The 17,391-nt window shown below is 43.8% G+C and overlaps 1 protein-coding gene across 2 annotated transcripts in view; it reads left to right on the top strand.

Moving 5' to 3' along the window:
- The window catches only part of Mtmr12 (myotubularin related protein 12), a 64,524-nt gene that overhangs the window by 25,930 nt on the left and 21,203 nt on the right, over positions 1-17,391 (top strand). For both annotated transcript variants that reach the window (XM_041631076.1, XM_041631077.1), the window contains exons 2-7: positions 1,061-1,121; positions 3,399-3,544; positions 4,460-4,532; positions 5,783-5,913; positions 7,660-7,750; positions 13,091-13,220. In XM_041631076.1, coding sequence (XP_041487010.1) covers positions 1,061-1,121; positions 3,399-3,544; positions 4,460-4,532; positions 5,783-5,913; positions 7,660-7,750; positions 13,091-13,220 — 632 coding nt within the window. The remainder of the gene's footprint in view (positions 1-1,060; positions 1,122-3,398; positions 3,545-4,459; positions 4,533-5,782; positions 5,914-7,659; positions 7,751-13,090; positions 13,221-17,391) is intronic.

Here is a 17,391-nt window from a genome sequence, read left to right as displayed (position 1 = left end):
GCTATATAGCCAAGAATGACCTTGAACTTCTTGATCTTCCTGCCCCCCTCCTGTTTTTGAGACAGGAGAGTGGCTAACTCTCAGTTAAGTTTTAATCACTTCTGAGTTCAAAACAGAAACCTCTTGGTGGTATAGTTCCCTCTTACATGGAAAATGTTGCCAGCTGTATAAAAATCATTTCTTTTTGTAAATGTTTTGTTTATTTTGAAACTAGGTTTCAAAGAGCTCAGGCTGGCCTGGGACTTGTGACTGTTTTTTCATGCATTTTCTGCTATATCATATTTGTATACGTATAAATGTATGCAGGTACATGTACATGTGTGTACTTGTGGAGGTCACAAGTTAGCATTGGGTGTCTTCTTTAGTTGCCTTCCATGTTCTTTTTGGAGATTTTTGAGGCAGCCTCTCACTGAGCTTGGGGCTTACCTGTTTGGTCAGACTAGCTAGCCAGTAAGCCCCAGGGCTGTCTTGTCTCTGCTTTGAGGGTGCATGTTGCTGTGCCTAGCTTTTATGTGAGTGTTGGTGACTGAGTTTAGGTCCCCATGCTTGTGCAGCAAGTACTTTACTAAAGGAGTCATCGCTCCACATCCTGTTTTTTGTTCGTTTGCTTTTGTTTTTTTATGCTGAGGATTTATACATGTTAGGTGACAGCTCCAGCCCCTAAACATGTATTTAAAAGTGGTTTGTTAAAGGTCAGTGATATAGTTTGGTGGATAAACGTACTTGCTACCAAGCCTAAAGATCTGGGACTTACATGTAGAAGGAGAAATCCTACTCCTACTCCTACCGTAGGTTGTTCTCCGATCTACATGTGCAAACACACACACACACACATACACACACACACACACACACACTGTGACACATGCCTGTGCGGGCATCTCTATACACACTCAATAAATAAATAAATGTAATAACAATAGCTTATTAAGTCAAATTTCTTGAGTTTAGGTGATAGTTTAATATGTATTTGGAATGTTAATTTATTGTTAATTTTAGCCTGTAAGCAAAGAAAATTGTGACTTTTTGCTCTTGTATTTATTTGTTTATTTATTTTTAGGAAATTCATACAAATGAAAAGGAAGTAACAGAGAAGGAAGTCACTCTTCACTTGTTGCCAGGTAATGGTCATGTTAACATCATATCTCACCTATAGCTCAAGGCCAAAGATAGATGATGTCATCCCTAGTGTTGCTATTATAAACTCTTTTGTTTTCATGCTCTGGCACATAACAATGATGATGATGTATCCTAACAAAGATGTCAAGGTCTTCAGTTACTACACACCTGACCCAGAGGTTACAACATTTGGAAAAAATTTCCTTGTTTCCCTTTCCTCCTATGTGATGGGAAATTCTCACTTCTTTCACAAGCCAGTGAAGCCTTTTTGAGGATGTCCTACCTGGTTTTGTCTAGTATTTCTGGTCTCCAATCAAGAAAATCCTAGACCCTGGAAGAATCCGATAGTCTGCATGTCCTTCTTGCTGCCTCTAACCATAGTTGCTCTCAACTCTCACAGCTGCCTGGGCCTCCCAGCACTGGCCGTGGAGGCCTCACCTGACTGTCTGCTTGTGTATTTCAGCACAGGTACCAGAGATACTAGGGCTGGCGGGGTTACTGGAGCTCTGCTTGGAAGTCATTCATTATGAAGGAGCCTGGATTGGGTTGACTGTTTTTGAGACAGGAGAGTGGCTAACTCTCAGTTAAGTTTTAATCACTTCTGAGTTCAAAACAGAAACCTCTTGGTGGTATAGTTCCCTCTTACATGGAAAATGTTGCCAGCTGTATAAAAATCATTTCTTTTTGTAAATGTTTTGTTTATTTTGAAACTAGGTTTCAAAGAGCTCAGGCTGGCCTGGGACTTGTGACCCTTCTGCCTCCCTCTCCTGAATACTGGGCTCACAGATGTGCATGTTGCATCCAGTTCCAAAAAGTTTTTGTTTTTCTTATAATGTGTGTTTTCCTGTAACAAGGATGCCTAACTTTTTATTAACTTTTTGTCCCCCTCCCAAGGCAGAGTTTCTGTATAGCCCCTGTTGTCCTAGAACTTACTTTGTAGACCAGGCTGGCCTTGAGGATCTGCCTGCCTCTGCTGGGATTAAAGGTGTGTGCCACCACCAGCCTGCTGTTATTCTTTAAAGCTAGATTAAATGAATTTTTAGCCAACAAGTGAATTCAAAGGTGAAGAAAGCCAGAGGGAAGCCCTGAGGTGGGGGGGGAAGATGGTTATCTATTAGATGACAAGAAAATTCCTTTGTTGTTATTGCTAAATTGGCTCTCTTATGGTGTGGGAAGTCCTTCTGTATATGTGCTGCTTTTATTGGTTAGTGAATAAAGAAGCTGCTTTTGTCCAGTGGCTTAACAGAATATAGCCAGGTTAGAAAACATATAGAGAGAGAGTAGGCAGAGTCAGAGACGCCATGTAGCGCCACCGAAGGAGTCAGATGCCTGGGAACTTTACTGTAAACCATGAGCCTTATGGTAAAATATAAAATAATGGAAATGAGTTAATTTAAGATGTATGAGCTAGCTAGAAATACGCTTAAGCTATTGGCCAAACAGTATTGCAGTTAAAATAGTTTCTGAGTGATTATTTGGGGTCTGGGTGGCCGGGAACAAACGAGCAGCCTCCACTCTTATTTCCTTAATGTCCTTCTCTTCCTGTCCTCACCCAAACACCAGCAGAGTTTTCTCTTCTAGGGAGCAGAGGATGCTCACCTAGGTCTAGCCCTAGTGATTTTTGGCTGTGGAATATGTCCCTGCAGATGGAGCAGGGGAGGTGGTGCATCGAGAGGAAATGCTTTGAACTAAGAAAGAGAGACTATGCCCCCTCCCCACCTTATGATCTCTTTTTCCCTCTCATCCTCCAACATGAGCCCGCACCTCTGACATCTGAGGAAGCTGCACAGAAAAGCCCTGGCTTACACAGGAAATGGCGCTGAGTTCTGAATCCAGGCCCTGCTGACCACCCTGCCTACCTTTGCTCCACTTCCAGGATCCCTGTTGTGGGACACCTGCTGGGTCAAAGTAGTAAAAACACCAAGATCTGCACTACAGAAGGTGGCTGAAAGTCAGGGCAAAGGGGCTCTAATCCCAGCATTTGGGAGGCTGAGGCAGGAGGATAATTGTGAGTTTAGGCCAGCCCAGGCTACTCAATGAATCAAAGCTAGTCTGTGTAATATGGTGAGACCCTGTTTCCAAACAAAGGAGAGGGAAGAAGCTTGAGCTCCTGAGTGGTTGGAGAAATCCCAGCATGACGGTCTCTGAGCCGTGTGGCTCTGCCTGCTCTGGAGTGCGCTGCTGCCGAGTGCTGCGCTGTACTGGGTGCTTGTCCCGGTGCTCGCAGCTCTGGGCCTTCCCTGAGGCCTCTGAGGAGAGCTCGCTTTGGTTTCCATCAGGTGAACAACTGCTTTGTGAAGCCAGCACAGTCCTGAAGTATGTGCAGGAAGATTCCTGTCAGCGCGGTGTCTATGGGAGACTCGTCTGCACTGACTTCAAGATTTCCTTCCTGGGGGATTACGACTCAGCCTTGGATAACGGCGGTGTACGTATGAGCTGCGTCTGCAGAGTGGTAGGGAAGGTGCAGCCGTGACTCCGGTGCTGTCCCTGCAGCTTTCTCCTCCCAGCCCATGCTGGTGGTCTGCTCTCGCCCTTCAGGGGCTCCCTCCAGCAGGAAGACCTAGAAATCACCACCTGTGCTTCCTGCTTGCTCGCTTTTGCCCCTCTAAGCTGACTTCACCAACTTTCCCCAATTTCTTCTGAATTCAGCACAGCATGAGTCACCCGCTGGTACAACCTCTCCTCTCCCATGTACAGTTTCTTATGTTCCCTCTTTCACAGATTTGGGCGCTTAGGTCTGGAGTGCGACCCTTGAGCTTGGGTTGTTTCTGTTTGATCTGAATCTAGTTGCAGTGTTGTTTGAGACTTGTGTCTCCTTAGGGGTGAGCGATAGAGGAAGGACAGCACTGCACCCCAGTGGGAACCCCACTGGACCCTGCCTGTTCCCCATGTGCCAGTGCCCTGGACCCCTGTGTTTCGTATAAAGCAGCACTGTTGCTACTTCCCAGGCTGGCCTCCTGTACCACTGTCTGTTGCAGGGCTTGACTCCTAGTTCTGAGCAAACACAGCTTTTGCCAAATACTTGACTTTCCAGCTGCTTCCCCAAAGCCCAGATAGCTTTGTCTCCGTCTGCCTGCACTGTGTGCAGAAGTGCTAACCTGTCACTTGTACACTTGGTTTTCAGTGGCACAGAAGTGGCGTGTTCTCCCTGGGTTGAAACAGCTGGTGCTCATGGGATTTTCTCTGTTGTACTGCAGCATCCCTTTACTTGGGGGCCTGGGGGAGATGCCTTTCTTCATTTATCTCTGTAAAGTGAAGAATAATGATTTGCTTTGCTATGAATGTCCGAGTTCATTGAAAGGAGTCGTAGTTATTTCCTTTTGTTTTTTTTTCTTTTTAGGAAACTCAGTTTAAGAATAAGATAGTAGGAGAAAATGATGTTCCCCTTCACTGTGTGGATCAGATTTATGGAGGTGAGTGTCTCCTTCCTTTGTTGCATTGCCTGCCTCAGAACATAGAGCAATAATGATATCTTATAGTCTGTTCAACTGTGCTGCATAAGTTACCTTATGGAAAACAGCTTTGGGAATTGTAAGTGCAGCATGGATAGCTCACCCAGGGTTACTTGGTTTGAGATGAACCAAGCTGGGCTTGCATCCTCTTCTCTCTATCTCATTCTTTTTTTGTTAAGATTTGTGTGTTAGTGTACGTACTTGTGTGGGTGTGCATGTGGAGATCAGAAGACAGCATGCAGGAGCTTCTCCGTGCGTCCTGGGGATCAGACTCAGGTCATCAGGCTTAGTGGGGAGGCTTACTTACTTACCTACTCACCTAGTTTTTTTGGGAATGTGGTAAGAGAGTATTCTGTTTGCTTGGTTGTTTGATTTAATGTAGCCCACTAGCCTCAGACTTCTGATTTTCTTGCCTCCGGCTCTTGCTCCCAAGTGCTGAGTTTTCAGGTGCAAGCCACCACACCTAGCCTAAAACCTGCTTTTTCTAACACGCACACAAATCGGTTAAGGCTCACTATAATGGGCATATCTTGACACACATTAAATGCTTATATGACAGTGTCCTTAGAAAACAGCACCATGATCAGTCAGTATACACAATGAAAACTTAAAAAAAACTTTTAAAAAAGAAGAAAAGAAAAACTTGAGCCGGGTGTGATGGTGCACACCTTCAATCCCAGAAGGCAGAGAGGAAGGTGGACTTCTGAGTTTGAAGCTACCCTAATTTATAGAGTGAGTTCCAGGACAGAAGTCTTGTCTCAAAACAAAACAAAAAAAAACAAACAAAAAACATGGATCCTGGGAACTGAACCCTGGTCCTCTGGAAGAGCAGGAAGTGCTCATAGCTGCTGAGCTGTCTCTCAGGCCCATCAGAGCTGGGCTTTCTTTAGACTGGTGGAGTCTGGTCTGTTCATTTGAGTCTTAGTCTTATTCCAGAGGAATAAAGAATCCTGTTGGAAGCCTGATGTGGTGGCACACACCTTTAATCCCAGCACTTTGGATGTAGAGGCAAGTGGATCTCATAGTTTGAGGCCAGTCTGATCTACAAACTTAGATCCAGAACAGCCAGAACTGCACTGAAGACAAAAAGAAAAGAATACTTTTGGGAGTGACTTCCATCCTTAGACGCTAACAGTCTACCTGTTCCTTTAGTGTTAATTTGTCGCCATGTAACAGTCATTTCTACTCATAATTTTGTCTTTGATCCGTAGTGTTTGATGAGAAAAAGAAGCCTCTGTTTGACCAACTGAAGAAATACCCAGAGAAGCTTATTATCCACTGCAAAGATCTGCGGGTGCTACACTTTTGTCTGAGGTACACAAAGGAAGAGGAAGTCAAAAGGGTAACTAGTTACATCTGTTTTTAGGTTTATTTCCCATCAGGATTTCCCCCACTGACTAGGTTTTGCTTATATTGCCTGAAGGTGGAAGGAAGCTTTTCACTCTGAAGCTGATGTCAGCTGCAATCTCATTCTCGGATTAATGTGTGAGAGATAGTTGGGACAAGCATGACTGGTTTTATTTGGCATGTATAACCTTGAGTCCTTCAGTTTATAGTGCTGGTTACCTAGAACTACTAAGGGGTGAGTGGGAGGTGATGAGTGAGGTCAGGGTTTGCTTGGGGATGGGGAGGAAAAGACAGCTAAGGCTGATCTTCCCCTAGAGTCTGTCTACCACAGGAATGCTGACTCCCGAGAATCTGTGTGTTTGCCTCTGCGAAACAGCAGTTGTTTCATGAGCAAAGTCGGTTCATCAGATGCACCTGTAAAGACTAAGCATCATTTCCTGGTAGATGCACAAGTTGCAATCAGGAAATGGCTGTACCAGTTTGCTACGATTCCTTATAATTTCCAAGGTTTTTCTTGCTGAGATAGGGACAGTGTCAGACTTGCTCCTCTCATGGTACGCACATTAGGGAAAGCCCAGCAAGATGCCAGTTTGTTTATACTGTCTTATCTGCAATGAATTATGCACACTTTAGGTAATGCTCTAATTTTCTTTGAAATAGTATGGTAGTTCAGTTAGAATAATGAATGTGATTATAATATAATACCTATTGTGAGCAGGCAAAAAATGCTATAGCTAGAGAAAATTCCCCAAGAAACAAAGCATTTCCTTTAAACAATTATTTTTGTTACTTATCCAAACATACTTTTGATTAACACAATAGACAGACAGAGAGAACAGCGACAGATTTCTTTTCTTTTTTTCCTTTTGAGACAAGGTCTTGTGTAGCCCAGGCTGGCCTTAAATGCTCTCTGTTGCCGGGAATGACCTTGAAGCTTTGATTCTCCTCTTTTCTCCTGAGTGCTGGGACTATAAGCATGTTCTACTAGGACTTTGTGCATGCTAGGCAAGCATATTCCTAACTGGGCTACATGCCTAGCCCTTTCCTTTATTGTCTACAGCATCCACAAGTGAGTCAGCTAAGTGTCTTGCTTTTTGTCTGTTTCACTTGTGAGTCTTGGACATGTTGGATATTTGGACCAGACCTTATAAGGCAGTTGAGATTTTTAACTCTTGCTTTTTGGGAAATTAGACTGTGTTTTAAATTTTCCCTAGACGTTCGAAGCTCTTAGAAAGCATGACAAAATAGTATTCTGTTGCTCTGGCACTGTTCTAAGAGCTAAATCATAGATTGAAGTTCAGCAAGGGTTATGCTGTCCCCAGAGCCCATTAGTGTTGTAGGAGGCTGCTCGTTTGTTCCCGGCTGTCCAGACTCGAAATAACCACACAGAAACTGTATTAATTAAATCACTGCTTGGCCTATTAGCTTCTTATTGGCTAGCTCTTACATCTTAATTTAACCCATTTCTATTATTCTGTATATTGCCAGATGGCTGTGACTTACTGGCAAGGTTCCATGCAGTGTCTGTCTCCCATGGCACCTCCCTGACTCTGCCTTCTGTCTCCCAGCATTCAGTTAATTTTTCCCATCTAGCTCTAGTCTGCCCTGCAATAAAAGCAATACATATACAGAATAGCTTCCCACATCACATTAGTGTGATAGAGAACAAAGTTGGCCCCTACCTTTCTTAGCGTTGACCTATCAGAAGCATAACAATATCCATTGGTCCTTTCTTCTCTAGATTGTCAGTGGCATAATCCATCATACTCAGACTCCTAAACTGCTGAAAAGACTGTTTCTGTTTTCCTATGCAGCTGCTGTGCACAGCACAGGTAAGTCTCTTTTGAGCTATTGTTGCTGAGTAGCCAAGATTCTTCCACTCATCTTTGGTTTTGTCTCTTCCTATAGCCCAAGCTGAGTCTCACTGAATGCTGGGACTAGCAGTGTCTCCACCCCCAGAAGGTTCCTTTCTATTCTCCCCTGTGATCAGGAGGGGAACCCTGTTTAGTGAGTTTGTATCACTGTGACCAAATGTCTGTCAGAAAAGGGAAGAAGGATTTACTTTGGTTCACTGTCTGAGAGGGTTCACTTTATGGTTGCTTGGTCCATGTTTTTGTGGAAGGGGAGGTTGTTCACCTCATGGTGACAAACAGGAAATAGAAAAAGAAGGAAACAGAAACCAGACATAACTTTCAAAGGTACACCCCAGTGACCTGCTTCCTCCAGGAATGCTCAGTTTCTCAGTGTCTGCATCCTCCCTGTCTTAGGTTACCATTGCTGTGATGAAACACCATGACCAAAAGGAAGCTGGGGAGGAAAGGGTTTATTTGTCTTACACTCCCACATCGTAGTCCATCATTGAAGGAAGCCAGGACAGGAACTCTAACTGATGCAAAGGCCATGGAGGTGCTTTGCTTACTTGCTTGCTTCCCATGCCTTGTTCAGCCTGCTCTCTTATAGAACCTAGGACTACCAGCCCAGGGATGGCACCACCCACAATGGGCTGGTCCTTCCAGCCTCATCTTATGGAGTCATTTTATCAATTGAGGTTTCCTCCATTCAGATGAATGTAGCATGCGCCAACTTGACCTAAAACCAGCCAGGACACTACCCAAATGACAACATGCGTTTGGGTACAAGCATCCAACACATGATTCATTTAGGAGTTTTTTTTTTTCTTTCTTTTTTCTTTTTTTTTTTTTTTTTGTTTTTTTCTTTTTTTGAGACAGGATTTTGCTGTAGTTTTTGGAGCCTGTCCTGGAACTATCTCTTATAGGCCAGGCTGGCCTCAGACTCAGAGATCTGCCTGCCTCTGCCTCCTGAGTACTGGGGTTAAAGGCATGGATCACCACCACCTGGCGAGTTTTCTTTTCCTGTGTTCTTTGCTTAGCTGACCTTTTAGGTCTGTTTGCTTTCATGTTGTAATGAATTGTTTTTATGGTTACTTATGGAAAGTGAAATCGAGAGGTGGCTTGGTGTCTAAGTGTTTGCTGTGCAGGCCTGAGGACTTGAGTTTGAATCTCTGGCATCCATGTAAAAGACAGGTTCAGGGATACATGGCTGGAACCCCAGTGCTGGTGACAGAAACAGATAGATTGTGGGAGCTTTCTATATGAGCCAGTTTCATAAAAGAGCCAAACTCATGCCCTCATGCTTGTATACAAACCACTTTACCCATGAAGCCATCTCCCTATCTCTGCTTTGTCTTTTGGACATCTTGGCTATAATATGTTGTAGAGAAGATGTTCCTTGGTGTTGTCTATCTATGGTTCTAAATGCCTGTGTGTTTGCATCTCCTCATTTTAAAATAGCAGTGTTCATGCCTTCCCTGTGAAGATTATTAAGCATTAAATTCATGACATAGGATGAAGTCTTTACATAAGAGGTAATTGAGAATGAAATTGCCTATTATCTGGGCATAGTGGTACACCATAGTTGGAGGCAAAAGCTGGTGGATCTCTGGATCTCTGTGAGTTCAGTGCCAGCCTGATTTAGGTCAGGTTGGAGGCCAGAAAGGGCTGTATAGAGTTTCAAAGAAGAAAAGAAAAGGTACCCATCACTCATGGTGGGCTATGCATGAGAATTAGTTCACATTAATATTACTGAGCTGGGCAGGAAATTTGTTCCTATAGTTCATCTTTGTTACAGACAGATCTTTTATATTGTAGCTATAAAGTGACAGTATAGTAGGCATACACATGGCTTTTTTGGTTGATTACTACAGTTTATATACACATATGTTGGTTTCATACTTGAAAAATAATCATGGGACTGGAAAGGTTAAGAGCACAGCCTGTTCTTCCAGAGGTCCTGAGTTCAATTCCCAGCAACCACATGGTAGCTCACAACCGTCTGTACTGAGATCTGGTGCCCTCTTCTGGCATGCACCCATGCATACAGACAGAACGCTGTATGCATAATAAATAAATAAATCTTTATAAAAATCATCTGTATTTTTAGAAATTCCGCCTTTCCTTTTATGCTGTAGTGTTTTTCTGTTGGCTTAGTAACCACACCTGAGTCTATGATGTTTTAACTACCCCCTGTGCCCTGTGGCCCCACAGCTTCACATTGCTCAAATCAGGGTACTCACACTTCTGGTCCCATCAGCACCAGCTAGGCTGTAGCACACAAATGTAGGTTTTAACTAAGTCTCTATTCTATTTACCAATAAAGATTCGGGAGTCAGATGTTGTGGGTAAAATCCTGCTAGGTAAGGGAAGCTGAGAAGCAACTAGCTGACCTTCCTTTTTGACTGGAGATCCAGTAAGAGAACATCTCTCCACCTGTCCCAAAACAAAAAGATAAAGTCCCTCCGTACTCCTAACTGTACATATTCTTGGTTTCTCCATCCTTTCTATGGCTAATTCCTACTAACTAGTCACTTGCTCTGCTCCTTGATCCAATTAATTTTATTAACACGGTCTTGGTGTTTCAGAGTGCAATCAAATATCCCGCAACAATTCCGATTCTGGCCTGGGTGCTATTGTACAACTTTGACAGTGTTGACTAATTATATATAAGCATCTTTTGGATTCATATTTGAAAAATCACACTTCTGTTTTATGAGTTATACTTTTTCCATAGATCCTGATTTTGGAAAAAAAATACAAAACACATTAAAGACAGGCTTTCACTATGTAACTCACTCTGTAGAACAGGCTGGCCTCCAACTCCAGAGCTGCACCCTATGATCTCTGTCTCCTGAGTGCTGAGATTTAAGGTGTACACCAAGTGTTCCTGAGGTCTGGTTCTTGCTACGATAGTTTCTGGCCTTGCTAACACATGACCAGTCTGCTTAGCACTTACCTTTCCTACCTTGGCAATTTCTTGATCCTTTGTTTTTTTTGTCTTTGATTTTTGTTTTGTTTTGTACCCAGGGTATATAGAACCTTTATTCTGTTGTAATTCACCCTTCTCTGATCCTCTTTCACTGGGGCATGGGATAGGAAAGGTTGTAACTAACAGACACTATTTGGCCATTAGTTTTTGCTTTGTTTTATTTTTGTGTTTTGAGACAGGGTTTCTCTGTGTAGCCCTGGCTATCCTGGAACTTACTCTGTAGACCAGGATGGCCTTGAATGCAGAGAGCTGCCTACCTCTGCCTCCCGCGTGCTGGGATTAAAGGCACGTGCCTCACCATGGTAGCTATTAGTTTTTGTGTATGGGTTTTGTTAATGTGAGCACTTTACAGTTGGGACCCTTCCATCTACTTCCTCAGTGCTAGGAATAAGTACCTGCCTGGATCAAACCAACATCTTCATGCTTGAAAGGCAAGTATATTATCAACTGAGCTTTCTCCCTCAGTCTAGTATTTTTAGACTGGCAAGATAGATAGGGTACCTGTTTATTTGTCTATGGTGTTATTTGAGGCAGGGTTCCATTAGGTAGCTCAGGCTGCCCTCAAACTCAAGATCCTTTAGCCTTCTAAAATGTTGATGTTATAAGTGTAAGCACTGTTCCTGTCTTATATATCTCTTTGATTTGTTTATTTTTATGTGTATGATTGCTTGCATGAATGCATGCACTACATGTGTGCTTATTACTTGTTGTGACCAGAAGGGGACATTGGATCTTTTGAGACTGTAGCTAGAGGCAGTTAGGAGCTGCCATGTGGGTGCTAGAAATTGAAACCTGCAAGTCTAGAGGAATCACCAGTGCTCTTGACCACAGAGGAGTCTTTTTATCTCACTTAGACACCTACTCCCCCAAGACAGAGTTTCTCTGTGTAGCCCTGGCTGTCTTGGGACCTGTTCTTAAACCAGGCTAACCTCAAACTCAGAGATCCACTTGTGTCTGTCTCCCAAGTGCTGGGATTAAAGGCATGAGCCACCACTGTCTGTTATACAATATTTTTAATGTGCTTGTGTTTTGACAATTACACGAGGTGTGGAATTTTCCACTTGGGAAATCACATTGGCAGTCCAGAAATTTAAGGTTTACTTTTGTATTTTTAGATTAGAAATATTTGACTTATGTAAACATTGATTATTGTCATTGTTCAAACTACTTTTACTGTAATTTTATTTTATTTAACAGAAGCAGGTGGGTTAGTTTTAGCAACACTTGTTATTTTCCAGGAAGTTTGGGTTTTTCGATGTGCCTGTCACTTCCAGAAATCAGTGATGGCCTGGAGAAAGGCCACAGCCATTTCTGCTGAGCTTTGGGCAGGACTCGTGGACATTTTCTTCTAACAGTGCTGATGTAGCCAAAGTTCCTGTCACCATGATGCAGGCCTTGGCTATTGGCTACTTCCTCCACTGTGACTCTCTGGTCTGTTTATGGCTTTCAGTGACCAAGTGCCGTCCTGGACAGGCTTCTTGCAGGCAGCACATCACAAGCTGAAGAAGGATTTATGTTCCAGAATCAGACATGCTATTCTCATCAGTGTGCCATGTTATACACATGTGGAGGGCTAAAAATATTTCAATTCTTAGCTTTTGTGCCAAGCCCATTTTTCAATGCTTCACAGGATTTTTGTTTTATATAAATTATCTCATGAACTGAAAATAGAACTAGAAATTACTTTTGCAAGGAATGGAACAAGAATAACTTTTGGGGGCTGGAGGGATGGCTTAGCAGCTAAGAATACATGCTGCTTTTCCCGAGGACCCAAGTTCAGTTCTTAGCACCCATATTGGGTGACTGACTCACAACTGCCTGTAAACTCCAGCTACAGGAGATCCAGCACCATTTTCTGGACTCCATAGTCTCCTATACACTCTTGGCATACAGAAACAGATACACATAAAATAATAAAAATCAAACTTTAGAAACAAAACTCCTTTCCTACTGTCTATATCTATATATCTATATCTATATAAAGAGACAACATTGACCAGTGTGAGGATCAGTAGGTAAACACGCTTGCCTTCAGACCTGACAACCGAGTTTTGTTGTTAGACCAACATATGTGCACTGTGACAGGCATGCCATGCTCTCTTCTCCTACACAAAATAAATAAATGTAATGAAAATTTCAATAAAGTTTCCATTGTAATTTTTGGATTAATGACAGAAAAATGGAGAAAAATGGAACAATTAAGCTATGAATTTATTTTTAGATAAAAATAGACTCAGTATAATAAATTGGTTTCAGAGCTTGTATGTTCACATGAACAAAATACCAGTGTCATGGAAAGAGTTCACCATGTGCTGATTTTGTTTTCTTAGCCACTGATCCCAGCAATCACACTGTAATGTTTGACACACCTAAAGACTGGTGTTGGGAGCTGGAGCGGACCAAGGGTAGTGTGAAGTACAAGACAGTGAGTGTGAATGAAGACTACAGGATCTGTGAGAGGTAAGCTCTCCACGGGCTCTCCCCATTAGTAGTGGGTATGTGGGTGGGCATGTGCATATGTGGATACGGATGCCCTTGGAGGCCAGAAGATGGCCTCAGGTCATAAAGTAGGGTTCCCGGAAAAAGCAAGTTTGATATCATTGGGATATGCGTGTGTGTGAACACATACACACACATACACGCGCGCACACACACACACACACACACACACACACACACACTATTTATTAGATTGACTTACAAGATGTGGTCTAGGTAGTCCAGCAATGGCTGCCTCACACTAGAGAAGTCAAGAATCCAGCAGTTACTTAGTCGACAAGGCTGGCTGTCTCAGTTATTCCAGTCTAGCACTAAAGGACTGGAGGATTCCTGGAGACCTGCAGATCTTCCATCTTTGTTGAACTCTTGAAGTTGGTTCTGATACCAGCAAAAGGAAACCACAACAATAAATAAATGATCTTGTCAGAAAAAGTGAGGGTAAGCAGGCAAGCAAAAAAAAAAAAGGCAGTTTTCTTCTTCCTTATCTTTTTGTCCAGGCTTCCACTAGAAGGTGCTGCCCACATTAATGTACTTTCTTATTTCAAATGTGATCAAGAAAATTCCTCACAGGAGTACCCAGAAGTTTCAGATATAGTCAAGTTGACAACCAAGATGAGCCATCCCAGATCCCACAGAGCTGGAGTTAGAGAGTCTGTGAGCTGTTGGTAAGCGGGTGCTGTGAACTGAACTCTGTCCTTTGGAGACTAGCACACACATTGAGGTGCGCGCCTGGTCCTTTGGGAGAACAGCACACACATAGAGGTGCGCACTTGGTCCTTTGGAGACTAGCACACACATAGAGGTGCGCACCTGGTCCTTTGGAAGAACAGCACACACATAGAGGTGCGCACCTGGTCCTTTGGGAGAACAGCACACACATAGAGGTGCACACCTGGTCCTTTGGAAGAACAGCACACACATAGAGGTGCGCTTGGTCCTTTGGAAGAACAGCACACACATAGAGGTGCGCACCTGGTCCTTTGGAAGAACAGCACACACATAGAGGTGCGCACCTGGTCCTTTGGGAGAATGGCACACACATAGAGGTGCACGCCTGGTCCTTTGGGAGAACAGCACACACATAGAGGTGCGCACCTGGTCCTTTGGAAGAACAGCACACACATAGAGGTGCGCACCTGGTCCTTTGGAAGAACAGCACACACATAGAGGTGCGCATCTGGTCCTTTGGAAGAACAGCACACACATAGAGGTGCGCATCTGGTCCTTTGGGAGAATGGCACACACATAGAGGTGCGCACCTGGTCCTTTGGGAGAACAGCACACACATAGAGGTGCGCACCTGGTCCTTTGGGAGAACAGCACACACATAGAGGTGCGCACCTGGTCCTTTGGAAGAACAGCACACACATAGAGGTGCACACCTGGTCCTTTGGGAGAATGGCACACACATAGAGGCGCACGCCTGGTCCTTTGGGAGAACAGCACACACATAGAGGTGCGCACCTTTAAATCCAGCACTGGGGAGGCAGGAACAGGTGGATTTCTGTGAATTTGCAGCAAGCCTGGTCTACATGGCAAATTCCACAACAGCCAGGGCTATGTAAAGAGACTGTCTCAAAACAAAAGAAACTCACTTATGAGCCATCTCTCTATCCCCCCCACACTGTGTTTGAATGTATTAACATTGTTCTGTAATTATCATCACAGTAAGTTTTAGAACATTTTCATCATCTAACAAAGAAACACCAAATTAACAGTTACCTTACATTTCTCTTCAGTTCTCCTCCCTGTGCCAGTCCCTAAGAAAATCATACATTTGCCTCTTCTGGACATTTTTATAAATAAAACAGGATAGGTGGTCTTTTATAACTACTGTATGTAGTTTTTTTTTTTTGCATTTTGTTTGTTTTGAGACAGGGTCTTTCTGTGGCGTCTAGGCAGCTCTAGAACTCACTAGTTAGCCCATATTAGCCTCAAACCCAAGATTTTCCTGCTTCAGTCTCCTGAGTATCCATTTCAGATATGTACCAACACCTCTGACTTTTCCTTTTTATGCCAGATGATATTCCATGGCATGTATATACTATATTTTATTTATCCATTCGTCATAAACATTTATGTATAAGTTTTATGAGGATATGTTTTTTACTTCTTTTCAGTATATAATCTAATACAGTGCCAAGCATGTATTAACCCTGCGTTTAGCTGCTTAAGAATTACCACACTAACTACCTCAGATATTGTACCATTTGTCACTCCTGTCAACTGTGTAGAGATTCCTTTTTTTTCAACCCAACTTTTACTTTTATTGTTTGTCTGTAATGTTGGAGACAGCCACCTCAGTCTTGTGCATGCCTGGCAAGACGTGTGCCACTGAACTACACCTCCACTCTTACCAGCAGCTTTTCACAAAATCTCTAATCTATTAGACACTCAAAAGTGAGGTTGGGTAGATGGCTTATTTGGTAAAGTGCTGCCCACACAAGGATAAGGACCTCAGTTTGATCCCTAGGACCTATGTAAAGAAATTTACCTGCCCGTAATCCCAGTGTTGGGGAGGTGAAGACAGGATGATCCCTAAGGCTTGCTGGCCAGCCATTCTAGCCAGTTGGTGAGCTCCAGGTGCAGTGACAGACCCTGTCTGAAAAAGATGGCTTAGCAGGTAAAACTAGTTGCCAAATTATCCTGAGCTTGATTCTCAGAACCTGAGTCCTGAACATTGCTCCTGACCACACATGGACCACGGCGTGTGAGCACTTGCACTCACACACCACACAGTTATACATAGAAAAGAACTCAAGGTAGAGAGCTATTGAGAAAGACGCTGGATGAGATAGGGCATTTGCCTGTCATGTGTGAGGCCCTGGGCTCAATAACCAGCATCAGAAACAAAACTATGGAGAAACACAGATCAGGCACAAGATTGGAAGAGCTGGAGAAGAGGGTGGTCAGGAAGGTCCCAGGAGTAAAGTGGCCTTGGTCAAAGCTGAGAGAAGGGGAGGCAGAGAAGCTGGGGTGGGGGCAGGAACTGGGGAGGAGCAAGCCGGGGAAAGGGGAGTAGAGGGTGAAGAGAAGGGAACAATTGGATGCTTCCAGAAGAATTTATCCTTTTTGAATCTAAGAACAGCGAGGGGGAGTTTGACAGAGGCAGGGAGTGATCTGGCCTACATTTTTAAAGTATGACTCTGTGGATCTGTTTTTAGAAACTCGAGTCTTATCATTTGGGAACATAGCTTCCTAGCACACTGCTGACAGCCACATAAACTACTGTGGGTTTATAGCACTTTTCTCTGGGTGGCTCAGACAACCCCCTCCCTGTGTAAGAATGAGAAACTGCATTGTCAGAACCGGCTCCGAAGCCACAGACCTATTGTTTCTCTTTTTCAATTCGCTCCTAAAATCCTTACTTCATTCCACTTCCTTGTGGAGATACAAGGTGTGTAACTCCGAACTCCGTGGGGTGTGCGCCTCACAGAGAGACCCATGAGCTAATGCTGACACAGCAAGTTGTAGCTCTGCCCTGGGCTTACTCTTCCCAGATGACAGCTGTACTGAAGCTGCCCGAAAAAGGCTCTTTCCTCTGAACTCATCCCACTGCCTGAAGTGACTGTTTTTGAAGAGGGAGGACTAAATTACTCAGAGTCTCAACAGGCGCCTGAGTTATGTGGGGCAGGTGAGAACACTGCCCACCCTGTGCCTGGTGTGCTACTCTCCCTCATTGCTGGGACAGAGGCTAAAATTAACCCCAGAGCTAACATTATAGGATATTAGGGAAGACATGCAAGTCTAGAGGAGGTTCCACGGCTGCCTTATAGTGTGGGAACTCCTCAGCTGATGTCAGAGTGGTGGCCTATGGGGAAATTACTGCCCAGTCAGTGCTTCGCACAGTTAGAAATCTCAGTCACCCAGGAGCTTGTTGGGACCCTGGTGCTGACTGAGCAGGTGGGGCGGGGCTGAGTCCGCATCCTCCCTGAGCTCAGGTGATGCTGCCTTAATACCCTGATAGCATGACATTCCAGAATAGCAGCGTTAATCCCCACTGCTTTCCCAGAGTGGGGATTAAGCTTCTGCTCTGTAATCATAGGGTCAGGCCTGGATTTTGGTATTTTTCTAATCCTTCCCAGTGCATCTCATGGACTTCTTGAGTTTAAAAGCTATTGATCTGGGAAAA

The sequence above is a fragment of the Microtus oregoni genome, unplaced genomic scaffold (genome assembly GCF_018167655.1).
Source record: "Microtus oregoni isolate MIOR12 unplaced genomic scaffold, Mior012 000036F_ref0000092, whole genome shotgun sequence".
Lineage (NCBI taxonomy): Eukaryota > Metazoa > Chordata > Mammalia > Rodentia > Cricetidae > Microtus > Microtus oregoni.
This window is presented reverse-complemented; position numbering and strand designations above follow the sequence as displayed.